The 17,388-nt window shown below is 38.7% G+C and overlaps 2 protein-coding genes across 9 annotated transcripts in view; both read left to right on the plus strand.

Annotated features, from left to right (window-relative positions):
- The window catches only part of ehbp1 (EH domain binding protein 1), a 145,312-nt gene extending 137,139 nt beyond the window's left edge, over positions 1-8,173 (plus strand). For all 8 annotated transcript variants that reach the window (XM_065255203.2, XM_065255204.2, XM_065255207.2 and 5 more), the window contains 4 exons: positions 353-452; positions 1,407-1,480; positions 6,638-6,752; positions 7,012-8,173. In XM_065255203.2, coding sequence (XP_065111275.1) covers positions 353-452; positions 1,407-1,480; positions 6,638-6,752; positions 7,012-7,102 — 380 coding nt within the window. In that variant the 3' untranslated portion in view covers positions 7,103-8,173. The remainder of the gene's footprint in view (positions 1-352; positions 453-1,406; positions 1,481-6,637; positions 6,753-7,011) is intronic.
- A 3,580-nt stretch (positions 8,174-11,753) lies between these two features.
- Positions 11,754-17,134, plus strand: otx1 (orthodenticle homeobox 1). The gene is made up of 4 exons (XM_065245200.2): positions 11,754-12,057; positions 13,709-13,898; positions 14,284-14,435; positions 15,468-17,134. The coding sequence occupies exons 2-4, from the start codon at positions 13,802-13,804 to the stop codon at positions 16,185-16,187; spliced, it is 969 nt and encodes a 322-aa protein (XP_065101272.1). The 5' UTR covers positions 11,754-12,057; positions 13,709-13,801; the 3' UTR covers positions 16,188-17,134.
- Positions 17,135-17,388: the final 254 nt, after the last annotated feature.

The raw sequence follows: 17,388 nt of genomic DNA on the forward strand, positions 1-17,388 counted from the left end.
GAAAAGGCTGTCAGATAATCTCATTTAAAGCACTTTATACTCAGAGGAGGTATGAGAAAAGTGCTTAGCTTAACTTAACCGTGCCAGATGAAGTCGGTCAGGAGTCTGTTCATGTTTACGCTAAGCGGTTTGTAGGGCCATAATAAAATGTTGAAATGAAATTGTTGCATTGAGGTGGAGAATCGCTGTAACTGGCAGGAGCTTGAATGCTTATGCAATAAATTTCACACGTCTGGTAATTAGTGGGAACTTGTTATTTGTTTGTCTGTACCGCCACATGAACATCGTAATGTGGTATGTTACATAATAAGGTTTTACATGCTAAGTTGTTTGTGTGTGTGTGTGTTTTCAGGGAATAACAAGGAAGAGGAGGAAGCCATGATGCAGGAATGGTTCACGCTGGTTAACAAGAAGAACGCTCTGATCCGCAGGCAAAACCAGCTCTCTCTGCTGTGAGTTCATGTCTACCCTAACTTCTGTACTTATTTGGAGGTAGTGGTCTATACAAACTCCTATAATATGTTGAGACCTACACTTGAAATGATTTTCCCAGGGGACCTGAGCCCAGTAAGAAGGTCGGGCCCTCATTCACTTCCACCCTCCCCTGACGGCCCTCCACCGTAAAACCGACAAAACCCATATCAGAGCTGACGCGCCTGCCGTAATGTGATTTCAAAGACTGTATTATTCCACCCATTATGACAATTGGATCGACCTAAAAGAAATTGAAAAAATGACTCGCCGTCTAAATAGCAATTCATTCACCTAAGAGGAAGCCATTGTGACAGTAACTGACATTATTTACTCTCTTTAACTACGTTCACAGTTATAATTTTTCCTAGGTTGATGATAATGTAAATTTTTAAACCTTTCATCGTTTTTTAAAAGTGAAAGTGAGATGTATAAAAATCTGTCCGGCTGTTCGTTCTGCATAGAGAGCGGCGAGAGGGAGAGAGAGAAGAAAGAGAAAGAGTTTCAAAGCTCTCACAAATGACAGATTGAAGTATTCTAATCACATTATATCACTGGAAAGGGGCTTTTTAAGTGCTCAATTAAAAGGGCCTTGATAATTTCTTTCTTTTATTTCTTTTTACTCACTGAACAGGCTGTGAAGGACAAATTCTATTAGGGGACAGAGTTAGCTCATTTCCAATACATTTGAAAGTGGTGAAATTTAATTTGCTCCTTGATACCCCACCCACCACCAGTTACCCCCAACGTTTCTTTCCCCGCTGACCGCCGATCTCGGCCCCTGTGTTCCACTTTGTGTATCGCTTATTTGCAGTAGATTAATGTGAGGTAGGAAAGGTGCTGGCGAGTTCACGAATCGATGTTTATTAAAGGTTTCTTTAAGTGTTTAATGATTTAGTAATTAACATATTGATGAACTTTTACAACTTGCCCAGGGAGAAGGAACATGATCTGGAGAGACGCTTTGAGCTGCTGAACCGAGAATTGAGGGCAATGCTGGCAATTGAAGGTAAGAGGGAGTGAAAGAGGGATTTGGGGGGTGGTTTTGAGAGCCGCTCTATGAAAGACAAAGATCCTCTCCTGCTTAATTAAACCTGCCCGCGCCTCGCTCTTTGACACCTCTGCCGCCGCCCCACCCACTGCACGCTGTTTTGAAAACGCTAGTGATTGTATTACCACCACCCTCTGATAGATTACACTCTTTTAACCCATTCGGTCTCCAATTATATACGATATATGTTGTAGATATGATTGGGGAGTCATCATATCCACATCCATATTAAATCCCTGTGATATGCCCCAGGGCCCTGCGAGACATGGCCGGATTTATAAGCTTTTTGAGTGTGTGTTATACAGACAGGTAAGCGAGGTAAAAATAAAGCCTATTGTGTGGTATCAAAGTTGTCTGGTTAAGTTTAATCCCTTTGACTGTGTCCTCTTTCGCAAAATGAACCTTTTACAATCAATGCAAATTGATTTTACAATTCGATGGTGACCCTCTCACCCCTTGGCTAGCCATGGTAATTTCTTTCTGCACCTGATAAGGAAGCTGATCCATCATAAATCAATTCTAATTAGTTGGAAGAGGTTGACAGTGGACATGAATAGCCAAGCAGAGAGCAAAGCTGCGCGCTTTTATTGTGACTGTGGCAGACGCCACACAGCGGTGACAAACGCGGATCTGTCATTCCTTGGTCTCATATTTGCTATCAGGCTACATGTTGAAAAATTTCTGATGCAGATCAAGCCACTTTAGCTACTTATTTTTCTCGTTCTGTTCATCAGAAAGAATTCCTTCTCACAAAAAAGCGATGTGATAACGGACACTGAATGCTGAGCCGATAACTGGAACCTAAGCTTATAAATTCAGTGCATCTCCAATGTTGAGGTGCCTCAGCCTTGTGTCCAGTTATCAGCTAAGGCTTTTTGAAAACAGGAAATGGAGTGACTTCCAAATGTTGGCCTTGGATGTGCAAGGGTGAGAAGGTCCGTCCACGGCAGTGGTAATTCAGTCCCTTTTTGCTTGTACCGGCCCTATCAGTCTAGACACCGCTACCTGTTGAATTATCACGCTCGCTCGCTCGCTCTCTCACTCACACACACACACACACACACACACTTTATCTCCATTGCTTCTTCTCTCTCTCTTTCTCCCATGAGGCTCAGCACTTGGCATTCAGAGTCAGGGTGTTTCTGAAGCGAATCTGAGATAGTTCTGAGCTGCTGGTGAGGAGGTTCGTGCATCACTTTCTTATTTGGAGCCCCGACGGGCTGTCGCGCCCAGCAAATGCAGACAGGTAATTGCTGATTTGCTTGGTCAGCTGATGACATTGGAAGTGTAGCGGCTGAGGCGTTCAGACAGGCACACACATTTCTCTCATATCAGTACACACTCTCACGCTGATAGAGAAAAACGCTCGCCCCTCCTCGACCCCGGGACTGTGCAGAGGAGAATCTACAGCTGGTGTGTGCCAGAGTCAGGTGGATGCTGGTACTGAGGTTTCATTAGAATATAGTACATTTATACTGTTAAGTTTGTTTGCTTTTAAAACAATAACAGATCGTTTCAATTTATTTTTTTATTTGTATATTTATTCTTTTCTTAATAGGAATACTACTAAAATGCACAGTAAGTGTAGTGTTATGTCAGTCTAGCATGCCAGTTCAGTGTATTCTTTTATTTATTTTCCGTAAAAGAAAAGGGTATTACTTAATGATAAAAAAGGTATCATTACTCACTGATGTAAGTTTGACAAGAAGAGAAAGCAGGTTGAAAAGACGAAAAAGGATTCGGTTAAAGGTGTAAAGCAAACAGGCTAAGTGTTAATGTCGGCTAAACGATAACCCCTTCAGACTCCCTTGCGCTGTGGGGTGGAAGAAAAGTAGCATGGCCTTCCACAATATGCCATGACTCTTATTTCTCTGCCTCTAAATTGATCCTTTTTGCCCTTTTTATCTGCCTGCCATGCACACATACTTTCTCTCAAATTCTTCTTTTCTTCTTTCCATCTCCCTATTTCTTTCTTTTCTCAAATGCGGTGCACTCCGGGGCGTTATATTTGAAAGTGGACGCTCCTTTTGCAGGGGGATTTCTGCATAGGTCCCCTAGTTTTGTTGTTACGGTTTTATATGATAAGCTTTTTTATATGTTTAAAATCAATATGTAATCCTGTGCAAGGGCTTATCCCCCTACAACCCCATTTGTAAATCTATTTGAGCTTTGTTACATGTCTGTGCGGCCGTATTCCTCGGATTGATTGGGTGCAGTGTGAGAATCCTATCAAATGGTCGGCTTTGATGATGTTGCAAACTCTTTCAAGATTGCTAGTTGACTGGAACTGGAGATAAGGCGAGACGGCAGTTTCTCATTCGCCACTATTCACTGAAATCTGTGTTCATTTCCATTTAGCCATTGCGTTCTGCATTCGACTCACAATGTGTGATTTTTATACCGCTGCACTTAATAGACATTTCCATTTGTGTCATCTTTTGTGTTTTTGTTATAATATAAATATAATGTACATTTTGTGTTACAATAATAATGTATTCTGTATTTTTGTCATTCATACAGTATGTGTTTTATATGCAATTTATCATAGCCGTTTTGTATTTGGTTTGATAATTTCAGATATTTGTTACTTTCATAGCAGGCGAAGATTTGTAGTTTGGGTACCAGCTGGTTCAAAACCAGGAACCACTGTCCCGTCACTCTCCTTGTCATGGTTCTCCATGTTAGTCTTTGTCCCAGTCCCAGCTGGCCTCCGTCCAGCTTCATCTTATGCCGGCTCTCCCAGCCTGCCTACCACTTGCCCAAATCTGCTGTAATAAGATCATGCATTTTTCTTTGGATTTTCTCTGAACACTTATTTCCTGTTTCACCTAAAAAACACACAAATATCTCCAGCAACCCCAGAAGTTTGTTCTGTGCATCCACATACTAAAGTGAGGGTGGCGCGTTTGAAGTTGTGCATGGTGACCGAATTTAGTGATCTTTGGGCAGAACTTAAGAAGAAGCGCTGTGCCTCCTGAAGCTGCAGAGCAGGTTGCACTCTTGAATAAATTTTGCTGTGGAGGAGGGTCATGGGGATTTGAACCAGCGCATTCTTCTGTGGGTTGTGAGTGCTCACATGGTTACCATTGGTGTGCATTGTTAGGGTTATCTGAATAAGCACCAACCATGTGAGTTTTAACGTGATTGCCCAGGGCAATGAGAGAGAGAGAGAGAGAGAGAGAGAGAGGGAGTAATCCAAAAAGGATTGACCCCCCCCACCCCCTATCCCAAAGCTTCCATACATCTCTTCTTTAAGGAAGTAGAGAAAGAAACACCAGAGGAAGAGGCAGTAGCTACCGTGAGTGCCATCAGTTTTTTTTATTCTGTTATTCTGATCACACGTTTACTCTACCATGTCCCTCATCGTCCAGATTCATTGTTTACCTTCTTAATGAGAGGGGCGGCACCGCTCACGCTTGATTGACAGCTGCATGCGGCCTGTGCCGGAGGTGCAGGGGACAATCTGTGGCTTTTTGGCTGGGAATGCTGAAGGGGAAGAGGAGGAGGAGGTGGTAAAGAGTCGAGGGGCTTTTTTCTTCTCACTCTCTCTCTACCTCTTTGGAACATGCAGAAGTTTTTGTTGGTCACAGCCTACCCTCCAGGCAGGTCTTTGTGAAGTAGGCATTGTCGTTTTTGACAGAGGAGTGAATTAAGTGGGGGGGGGGGCAAAAGAGACCGAACTTATGGAGAGTGATGCAGGTAAAACAGTAGTTGTGGAAGAGGAAAGTCTCGGTCTGTAGGATGATAAGATGAATGTCATAGGACATGTCAGACCTGTATCACAGGAATATTCTCTGCATTAACAGCTGATGCTTTGCTGGTGCAACATTAAACAAAATGATGATGTGGGTTTTTTCTGTATAACTCCACTTCCTTTTAAGAAAGTAATTTAATTTCCCTTCCTGCAGGTTTTTAGAAATTCTATAAATGCATTAAAACAAATCCTCTCAAATATTTAGTGGCATGCCCTTAATGTTAGCCTCTCTGAAGCCCTAATGAAAGAAGACCAAAGACTTTCATTTAGCTGCTGGAGGCCAAATAACTTTCAAATATTGGAACTGTGTTCATTTTGCCACTGTGCTTCAAAGGCGGAGAGGTTAAATGTGAGCGTGGGGCAGACCTTTCAGGACAAACGCTGCTCTCAGCACCACTGCAATTTCACACAACCGGAGCAGAAATATTTATTTTTAATGAAGTACACTTATTTTAAGGATTGACATTTCGGAAGGTCAAACTTGCATTTTACCTTATACACTCAAATAGACACATACAGAGTCCAAAACAAGTAAAGGGTTTATTTTCTTTGTGTGTTTGTGAGTGTGTATGCATGAGGGAGCATTAATAAAGCAGTGTAAAGACACTAGTACAGTCTGTTCTTACAGCGGGCTCAAGAATAGGCCTGGTAAGATAACTTCCCCTTGGCTGTGAGCGTGGCCTAATCTGCACTGGTATCAGTAAGGCCTGATCTCGTTTGCCTGGCTGATATTTCAGACCCGCTGTTGGCAGGGGTACAAGACCAGGTCACCTCGCAGAGACTTTGGCTACACTCACACATTTCATTCATAAAATAACATATTTTTTCCAAATATACAGTACATACTTGTATTCATTATTTAATACATAAGACACAAAAACATTAAGCCTTCAGATTGTACAAGATCATGTTTAATACTTAATTCCAAGTTGAGTGAAAAATCAATAGAGGAAAATTATTTATAGAGCAGATTTTGTGCTGTGGCATTAACGCCTCTTTGGGACTTGACGTTTTAAGGTGCTTAAAAGCAGGTGGTGTACTCAACACAGTCCTTGTATTCACTTGTGTTATCAGATCCGTTCTGACTGAATTCCACCGTGTGGCTGCCGTCCATACAGGGAACCTGTGGGTGCCCTTTTATAGCTTCACAATAACTCAACAATATAAAGCTAAATAGTACAGATCACATTTTTATGTCTTCCTTGATAGTTGGAGAGTGATGTCTTTCAAACACTGAAACCATTAAATTATGTTTATTTTTTGTAAGTCTGGATTGTGTTGAAAGTGCCAGGAAGGTGATTAGCTGTCAACTTTCTTATCCGTTCTCTAAAATGTACTTTCTTGTTTTCTTCATCTTCCAGACTGGCAGAAAACAGAGGCGCAAAAGCGCCGAGAGCAGCTCCTGCTGGATGAGTTGGTCATTTTGGTCAACAAACGTGACGCTCTGGTCAGAGACTTGGATGCCCAGGAGAAAGAGTAAGTCCACCTGCTTACTGCAAGGCATTTTGGGATATGAGAGCGGTTAGTGCTCCAGATAATTCTGCTGCAGTTTAGAGAAGGTTTTAGAGGCCAAAGCTTGCAGTCAGACATCACACTTTGCATTCTCTTTGCCACGGAGCATTTACTGTAGGTGTTTTGTGTGTATGGGCTATGAAAGAGGTCATACATGGTGGAGGCATTCTTCTGTGTCCCTAACCATGACCTTTGATCTTGTATGTCCTGTGTGTGCCGACAGGGCTGAAGAGGAAGATGAGCACCTGGAGAGAACCCTGGAACAGAATAAAGGCAAGATGGCAAAGAAAGAGGAGAAGTGTGTTCTTCAGTGACATTCATTTCCCAAGCAAAAATATGCTAAAGGAGAAAGAAAACTACATTGTCTTGAAATATATTTGTGTAATTGAGACCACAGCAAACATTTTATTATTAATCTTTATAGAACCTTTTGTTATGGCTAAGGAACTGGTGAAGTCCAAAAGATGCATCCTGTTAAGTGAACCAGAGGGATTTTGTTTTACGTATGCAAACACAACAAAACAATATTATTACTGTTGTTGTTATTATTATTAAGTTTGGTTTATTTCATTTTATAAACAAGGTACTTAAGGAACTAATATTGGATGAGATTTAAATCCGTAAAAATGTTAAATTTTCTTTGACAGAATGGTAAAATTCATTGTAATTGTGAAAGTGAAAAGTACATTTTAATCAGAACACAGATTGTGTTTCCCTTTCTTACAGAAAATTATAACTTAAGGTTTCTTACATCACATTAGAGGTTTTACGGGAACATTTTCTGTTGTTGATTAGGATTGAATTTCAAAGTCATATTGTATTTCAGTTTTAAGGAAATCTATCAGCAAGTTCTTCTCTAACAAGACCTGCGTGAAAATTAAATGTTTAATTACTCGACTTTTTTACATGTAAAATATTTTACAAAAAGTATTTTGTGTTTTATTGGCCTTTTATGTTTAATAGGTTCACCAAACATTTTACTGCCTGCTAAGTGAGAAATAATGCGAGTGCTTATGCAAAATAAACAGTAATGTTGTACATTTAATTTTACTTTTTTTAGGCTTGAAAAGCTTGAGAATAATATCCTTAATTTCAGCAGCAGTCAAGATCAGAGTAATTTATTACTTTTGCCTTTATTACTGTTTGAGACGTTTTTAATGTAACCATCTTCACAATCCTGTACATTTGCATTTGTTCATATTTATTGTATAGTTAGAAGGAAGGAGGAAATAATCATTTTCTTGTCCGCATTTTTCAGTCTCACGTCTTTATTGAATGAGCATTACCGGTTTATTTATTCCACTGTACTATAAATCTTACTGTTCAATAAAACTCAAATGATTTCATACTCGAATCAAACGGCAGTTCGTGTTATTCATAGATTTGACTTGTGTACAATGCAGCAGATTTTTATTAAACTAAGAAAAACTTACTTTTATAGTGAAAAAATGCATTTATTAGCCTATGCTAATTATACAAATTTATTCGTTTTAATGGCAATTAAAACAATTTAATTTGTTTGATAAATTGTGTATTTCTTATTATAAACACACCGTTTTATCTGTTTATATTGTGTAAATTCCGGTCTAATTGAATATTTTCGATGAAATTAATTTGTTTGTCAAGTTCTGCATGTTTTAGAAATAAGACTTACAGTGCTTTAACATCACAAATCTTTAAAAATCAAATAAATCAAACAATTTCCACGCACTCGAAAATGACATCCAGCCCGTTCAGTGGTGCTTTTTTGTAAAAAAAAAAAAGGGGAAAATCCCCTGTGGTTTACGGTTATTTATAAATGAATGTTTGCGATTTGCTTTGTTTGAGGTCGTTCCTCAGAGGGAGATTAAAGCAAAATCACTCTGTCCAAAGCATCTGTTTTCTCTCATACATGTGAGACAGACTATTTACACGCAGCCAAACAGCCATTACTGCAACCTCGCATCTTCCATTAACAAGCAAAATAAGTTATGACAGCTGACGTCCTCCCTTAGCCGTTCTGATACTTGCACATTAATTTGCTGATGGTTTCTCCGCTTGGGTCCGACTTTACCACAATTTTCCCCTCAGGCGTTTTGTTTTTGTTTTATTATTTTGCAGTTATCATGGATGACTGTAATCTTTTGAATAGGAGACACTTATTGGCGCTCACAGACCATTACACCGCGGCGGAAAAGGACATTTGTTTGTTGCCTTAACTAATCGGAGAGTTTAAAGCGCATGTTGTAATTTTATGCATTAGACCTGTGGCGAGCTCCATGTAATCCCGATGAGACGGTACCGCAGTGCTCGTATGAAAATGACCGCTTTGAACTGTTCTCCAGTACCTTCAGATGCATACTGTAATAAACGATATATTTCTGTACATTTGATTTGACACCTTGAAACGTGGTATCGCATTGAATATATTTTTTTATTATTATTTTAAGTCTCATGCAGCTCCATGTTTTGCATTTGATTAGGAGACTTTGTTTAGTCTGGAGCGCTAAAACTTTCCTTTACCAGAATATTTTTGTTCCTACATATTTAAACGTTAGCGTTAAATTAACGATTTATCTGTGTTATTACAATATTTAAATTTTACGTTTCTTACATTTCTTCGTGTAATTTATGCTTTAATAATGTTATGATAAAGGTAAACATCAGAAAGTTTATATCCTATTTAGGATTTTTTCCACATGTAACCTAATGTTTTTATTAAGAAAAAAACACGTATATGAATTAAAACAAAAATGTGCATAGATTTAGACAAAATATATAATCCCCTTACCTGATTGTTGCCCTTTCGCCAACATGTGTACTCGGGCTGAACCCAATAGTATTTGTTTAGTGAAAAATTCATTTTTAAAAATACAAAGTTTCTTTAAAAGTTTTCACAAGCACGAAAAAGTTATAAACACGACGAAGCATAGTATTGAAGCGATAGCAGAGATGCGTGAGTCCCAGAGCGCGTGCTGAGGATCCAGCTGCTTTGAAGTCTACGGCCTGACTTCAGGTGTTGAGCAGTTGGACTCCACGAAGCCCCTCGACCGCTGGATATCCTTCCCACGTCCTAAAGTACACCGGGGGGAAACGGTACGGAATCTTATGCACGAGCTTCAAATTCGTATTTTATGCATCATCGTTTTAATAAGGACCGACAACATCGCCGACCCGCTCCCATCCTGCCGGCTAAAGAAACTAAACTTTTCCCCCTCCTCTTCTCGCCTCCTCTAATCCCGAGATTTACGAGCTCAGCATTTAGAAAATTCGACTGCAATTTGGGATTAGACAAAATACTCTTATTACAAAAGCTTCTAGCAACCTGATAACTTGATACTTGTTCTGGGTTTATCACGGGGTCTTAGCAACATCAGGCCAAACTAAAAAAACGGACGAAATGCAAAAATAATACATGTCTTTTGTTGTGTATTTAAGGATGACATTTTGTTAACGACTCTCGGTATTTTTGTCCGTTAAAGTGGTTTAGGGGCAGGTGAATCCTGCCTTTTTGGGGGCATCGCGCCAGTGCTGCGTTTTAAACAAGCAGTATAAACATTAATATGCGCATTCCCTGTCGCCATACTTCTAAGAGCCTCCATGCAGCATCCAATAACTTTCTCTTTAGTTTTCCTTCGTCTATTGACGTTAACCAGCAGCATCTCTATAACTCCCAAGAGTACTTTTGTAGATGACTTTGTTGATCTATAGAGGAACGTGCAAAGCCGCCCTTTGATTGGATGCCCCATATAGTAAAAATGTAATTTCGTTTCTCCGGCGGTCACTTGCTTTGAACATTAGGTCGCTTTCAGCTCAGGCCTCAATTAGAATGAGTTGATTTTGTGAGATCAACAAAAGGACCGAGCGAAGCCTTATTAAGATCTTCTGAGCCTTTCAGAAACAGTTAAGGAAACACCGCGCCCTCCGTGATATTCTGTTACCGTATTTTATTGGCATTTCTTTGGGAAAGTGAGGCTTGAAAGGTGGTTTCTTTGATTTCCGAGGCTCAAACCCTCTCTATGTGCTGATTTCGTTTCTTTTTTTGGAAGGGCCGAGTTTTTCTTCACTCCCTTTCACGTTTCCCCTCCGTCTGCCTATTAAACTTTACGCACACTATTCTGAAATGTAATTCTAAGTGGGGATTAGCTATCCATTAATATTCATGAGGCGGGGTAACAATAAAAATGAAAATAGATAAAGTGGATAAATTAAACTTTTTCATACATTTTTATCCCGCTTTAAATCGATGCAAAACACCAATCGTTCACTTAAAGAAGTCTTACATTTGGTATAAAACTGTACCTTGTAAATTTTATGTGCTGTCAGCCATTTCTGCAAAGGCCTTGACGTTCTCCTGTATTTAACTGCATACATGTTTAAAGAGTTTGGTTATTTAACCTGTTTAATCTGCAGTGGTTAATTATAAAAATTTTGAGCTAAAAATTTTATTATTTAAAGTTTTATACTGTTTACAATTTCTTCTGCCAAAGAAAAAAACAGGTAGCAAAACAGTTGCAAATGTAATAATAAAATTAGATCAAATGGAGTAAATAATATTTTTGTCACCACTTTCTAATTAAATGTTTAAAATACATCGCATTGGTAAGACGCCTTTTAAATAGTTTTGATTTTCTCCAGATACGTACCAAACTTTAAAGTATACCTTAACTGAAAGTATACCTTAATTAGAATATGTATTCTAATATTGTTCACTGTCTCCGATTAAAAAAAGAAATATTCTTCTTCCACTGTACTGTCTACATTTTCTTGATTTTTGGATCTCAAGAATCTAAAGATTTATTTGGTAGGTTCATGTTCTTGATGTCTGTGGTCGGCACAGGGTAGGGCTCCGTGGAAGTTTTACCCGTCGATTGGTTGTTCCAGGTGTCAATCAAAAAGATGAGCTACGGCGATTGGTTGAAGTGGGCGGATCTGCAGGTGTCCTATGCTCTTAGAGAGGCAGGGTTAGGAGTAGGTGATCAATCTCCATCCGTCTACATTAGCAATCACCTTAAACTAGTGACAGACACGAACGAGCAAGCAAGCCAAAGCAGATGAGTTTGATGTATTTGCTTTCAAACACACTCTGAATACGCTACAAAAAGTCCAGCTAATGCAAGGCACGTGCGCTATATCGACATTGCCGTAAATCTGCAGTTTTGATGAGAGTTTTAGACATTGTTTATTTGGCGTGAGGTTTCTCGTTCGAACCGCCTTACTGAACTCTTCCAGTCTTGGATATTTTATCGGCAAATTTCAAGAAGAGGAGGATTGGGGGTTTTGAAAAAAGGTAAGACAAATGCGGCGTTTGCTTTTTAATAATTTCGTCGTTATGTTTTATTGTCCGTCTTTTAGCGAAATAAATATAATTTTTTAAACATGGTATTCATTTAGCAAAAAGACGGACGGATATTTATATGTAAAATTTATATTTTGGTAATGTTGATACAACATTAGATCAAACGTAAATTAGATCAGTTACTTTGGTATTTGTTTTTCTGGTAATTTGGCTGACAGGAGTTTTTACAAGTTATGTTGATCCATTCTCCGCACGTCTGTTATGCACGCAACGCAGTAAACAACTAGCTGTCGCTTAAAAGTCGCTTTATAAAAATAATTTGAAACAGATTCAAATGTCTGAGGCAACATTAGAGTTAGTTTTAGAAACATCAGTTCGTCACGGCAGTTCAAACTAACTCGCTTGAAGAGTAATTGCAGAGGCGTGTTGTGTTTTTTGTTAATTTATTTAGGTGATAAGCCCAATAAATGAAGGTGTTTTCCCCAGAGGTCTAATCTACATTGTAATTGAGTTAATTTGCACGTCGATGTATTCTTTGTAAATAGTCTTTACAGAGAAGAGAATAAGCAAGCAGTGTACTGGAATACACAGAACTCTGGTTCGGTTCTCTCAGCATGGGGCCCATCCATATTTATTTCCGTTCGCTAACAAGCTCTTAAATTTGGTTAAAAGTTACCAAAACGAATACTTGTTCAAATACATTCAAGGCTTTAAATTAATCAAATAGTAGCTTAAATACACTGTAAATATATTTATATACTTTAATGAGTATTTTACCCTCGAAAACACTTTTAAATATTCTCACGTCAATTAAAAAAAATGGATTTTGTTAAATTTCTTTAAAGGCATGTAGGATTTTACACAAGTTCAGTTAGACCCTGAAAATTATGTTCATTAGGCCTGAAAGTTTTGTAATTCTTTCAGTAAACCGCATAGATTGTCATAAGCCAGATAAGCTTCTGCTTAATTAATATTTGAAATAAGTGCTTTGTCAAAAAGCAGCTTAACAGCTGCTTCTACATTTTATTTTGTCGCCATATTTGTTTTAAATATTTTTCTGGCAGAAAAGTCAGTGAGAAATCTTTATAAATATTATGGAAAATAAGGTAAATACATTTAAAATATTTTTGGGTTTGCATTAATCGTTAAAACACGGACGTGATTGGGGAGAAATAATTAAGTTATTAGTTCTTTCCTTTCTGGAATTATTTTAAAAGATGGGACGGAAAGTTCAAAATCCAAGTAAAAATAAATGAATGCGAAATCCAAAAATCAACATAAGGTACAGTAAAAATGTTTAGGTCTCTAATGAAACATGATTTTAACTGAAAAATAACTTCCACGCTCGTTCTTTTTTTAACTATTTTGTTTTTAACTTCTTGTTTCTCTTTATTTTATGATTATTTTTAAAAACCTAATAATAAATTAACTACATCTTAAACGTAGTTTCTTTGTTTTAAACTCTTAATAATACTTTAAAAAATACTTATTAATATCTATCCAGGCCAGAACTGGCAGATAATTTAATTACTTAAAATGTTCTAGACCTTCCCACCGGTTAAGGGTCAATTTAATTTAATTTCACAGCTCTCATACTTTAATGTCCTACTGAATTTCATTTTGTATTTCAATGGTATTGCAGTTACTTAATTTGGGTCAGTCCTTCGGCAAACTGCAACATCGGGGGAAATCGAACTATTGGCAAGATCTGGGGGGACCCGTGACTGCCTCTAGCATGATGTCATACCTCAAACAGCCCCCCTACGCCATGAACGGCCTGGGGCTGAGCGGTGCAGCCATGGACCTATTGCACCCATCCGTCGGATATCCAGGTACGTACATTACATGTGTGCCTAAAATAAGTCGAAATGTTTTATGTTAGGTACAGTAAAACGTTTGCAAAATGAGTTTGTTTTTAAGGCATTTGACGTTCATGAAACATTGTTTAGCAGAACATACTGGGCCAAGATCATTGCGCCATAATTTTAAAAGAGAAAAAATAACCCACAAAACCACAAAGTAGGCTATTTTGCCTCCGACAATAGCGCTTCATAATTAATTTGAACCGTTTTGCTTTGGTTTAATTTTTTTTCATTTCTGAAAACAGTTTATAACATTTTCCTTAATCTTATATGCAAAAATATTTTTTGTCAGGCCTTCCATTTTTTTTCGTAAATGTGTGTGAGCTTAGTTTTATGACGTGTTTATTTTCTGCAGCAACGCCCAGAAAGCAGCGGCGGGAGAGAACAACATTTACCCGCTCACAGCTTGATATTCTTGAAGCGCTCTTTGCCAAAACTCGTTATCCGGACATATTTATGAGAGAGGAGGTGGCTCTGAAGATCAACCTTCCTGAGTCCAGGGTTCAGGTATGTGTAACCCCAATGCCAGTGCAATGCCATTTACACTGACAAAATAGTTACTTAAATTGATTTGTTATTACAATTTTCAAAATGCATAAATTAGTGCATTATGCTCAGCTGCTCCCCCTACGGTTTTCCTAAAGTTCGTATTGTTCTAATTATTGCAATTATTGAATGAAATTATTGCAATTATTGTAGACTCTTACGTATGTTTCTATTTAATTTATGGTTGTCAAACTAGTTATACAACCATCGCAAAACAAGGGTTAATTGTTTCTGTCTGTGTTTACAGTGACACATGCTTGAATTATGTAGTGTGAAGGTAAAGAATATAACTCTTAGTTGCTCTGTTACAATTTTGTATTATCTAGTGTTTAGAACATTTGTTGGCAAATGTGATGAATACTGCTTTTACTATTTAACCTACTAAGACAAAGATATTAAGCCACATAGGTATTTCTAAGAGGGTCCCTAGGATAAAAAGTTTACCTAAAGGCACACCTAGTGAGTGAAGTAAACATTGAGGAAATACAGAATTCCCACAGTTCACATGCAAATAATACTTTGCTGAGATGACCGGAGGCCTAAAGGAGCAACCCTCCATCAATTTCCCAAGCAATTTTTTTTCCTCTTAATAAGCATGTGAAACAAAACACATTACACGGTCAGACCCTCCTTCCACTATTAAATTACCATCTCTGCGAGGAAACTCAATAGGCTGCTATCACCCAGCCGTCTACAAGCACTGAAATTAGATCCACACAGTAAAACAGAAAGGACCTGCATGCAAATTAACGCCAGGAACTGCTAATAACTAGCTATTTTCCACTCTTGATATTGCACAATGGCTCTCCAATGTGTCCTTCAGCCATGCACGGAAGGTTTCGGTAATCATTTAATGGAGCTGTGTATGTGCGCACTTTGAGCGTAATGGACTCATGTGATTTTGTATATGGCTCCGTTTTTAAATGTGTAGTTTAATAGGAATATTTTATTCAAATATTTCAAAGCATATTTTAAACATGTTTGTATTTGCAGGTGTGGTTTAAGAACAGGCGTGCAAAGTGTCGCCAGCAGCAGCAGAGTGGCAGCAGTACTAAGGCTCGGCCTGCAAAGAAAAAATCCTCACCCACCCGGGAGAGCACAGGCTCGGAGAGCAGCGGCCAGTTTACCCCTCCTGCAGTCTCCAGTGCTGGCTCTTCCTCATCCTCCTCCTCCTCCACCAATAACGCAGGCATTAGCAGCACCTCTACCTCTATCAGTACTGTCTCTTCAATCTGGAGCCCTGCTATTTCTCCAGGCTCCGCACCCCCGTCCGTTACCTTGCCGGAGCCTGTCGCTCCCTCAAATGCCTCCTGCATGCAGCGTTCCGTCTCAGGCACGGCCAGCTCCTCCTACCCCATGCCCTACAACCAGACCACCGGCTACAGTCAGGGCTACCCGACTCCTTCTGGTTCCTACTTTAGCGGAGTGGACTGTGGCTCATATCTAGCCCCCATGCACTCTCACCACCACCCTCATCAGCTCAGCCCCATGACAGCCTCACCCATGCCCACACACCCCCATCACCACATCAGTCAATCTTCAGGTCATCATCACCATCACCACCAGGCCTACAGTGGCACTGGCCTGGCCTTCAATTCTTCTGACTGCCTGGATTACAAGGACCAAACAGCCTCCTCCTGGAAGCTAAACTTCAACACTACAGACTGTTTGGACTACAAAGACCAAGCATCTTGGAGGTTCCAAGTTTTGTGATCTGATTTATTTTTTTAAATGCCCTTCATTTTTACCATCTCTCAGTTTTAATAGTGTGCTGAGTTTAAGCAGAAAAAAATATATGGACTTTCAGATTTTAACAATAGTTAGACATGTCGTCACATTTTTAAAGTGAGCCCCTTTGTTGAGAGAAAAGAAAGGAAAATTTATGGCAAAGTTATGGAGGGAAATGAAAGCTAGTTTTCCCTTATTGTCACCGAAAAGACTAAGATTTACTCCACGACCCAGGGCTCTGGTACTAAATCGCTCCACTCTCCTGCCTGATCTGGATTATTGTTATTCAACACGGGACACTGAAAGCTCAGCGACCGTTTTACATCCACCTCTCAAACTCTGTACAGTTGTTTCGTTTTCTAAATATGGTTATTTTTTAGGATGACAGATTCTAGTCAGCTTAACCGAGCTGAATTGTGTACATATGTATTTGGGTCAGTTGCATTGACCATATTTAGTTGTGTTGCTGGATTTCAAATGGTTTAATAAGACTTTGTGTAAATCTTTTCCCAAATAATCCAAAGATAAAGAAATTGGCTGGACTTATTTGTTATACTGAAAACCCAGTTTTGTTACCCTGAAAAAAATCTGGATTTTTATATTAAGAACACGTGTGGAAAAAATAATCAAATTTTGAAAAAAAAAAAGGAAAAGGAAATTATGCTTCGGACATTTAGTATGGGCGATATTTGGCCATGATATTCCATTAGGTAAACTAGCATTTGAAGAATTTTATGAGGTGAGACACGGCATGATTAAAATTGTTGGACGCATTTAACAGCACTTGACTTACTTGCTCTAATCGATAAAGGATCATATGGATGAGAAAATGTGATTTTAAGGAAAACACCCCAAATACCAGTGAAATGCTGAATGTATGCAGGCGCAGTTCATCACTTTCATGTCCGTAATAAAGTTAACTACCAATTTTTCCCATGACTTCTGACTGGGCTATGTCTATTTTTCTAAAACAAATTTCATTCAATTGTTGCAAATGTTTTCAACGTATAGATAATATGAAAAATATATAATTGCTTAATTATGAAGCTTGTCTGGACTTATTTGTCTAAACTGTGCATCGAGATGAATAAATCTCTTCACTAATCTCCAAACACAATCAAATGATTTAATTCTATCGGCGTTAAAATGTGAAGAGATATTTTTAAATCGTCTCGTTTTTATGTTG

The sequence above is a fragment of the Paramisgurnus dabryanus genome, chromosome 17, assembly GCF_030506205.2.
Source record: "Paramisgurnus dabryanus chromosome 17, PD_genome_1.1, whole genome shotgun sequence".
Classification (NCBI taxonomy): domain Eukaryota; kingdom Metazoa; phylum Chordata; class Actinopteri; order Cypriniformes; family Cobitidae; genus Paramisgurnus; species Paramisgurnus dabryanus.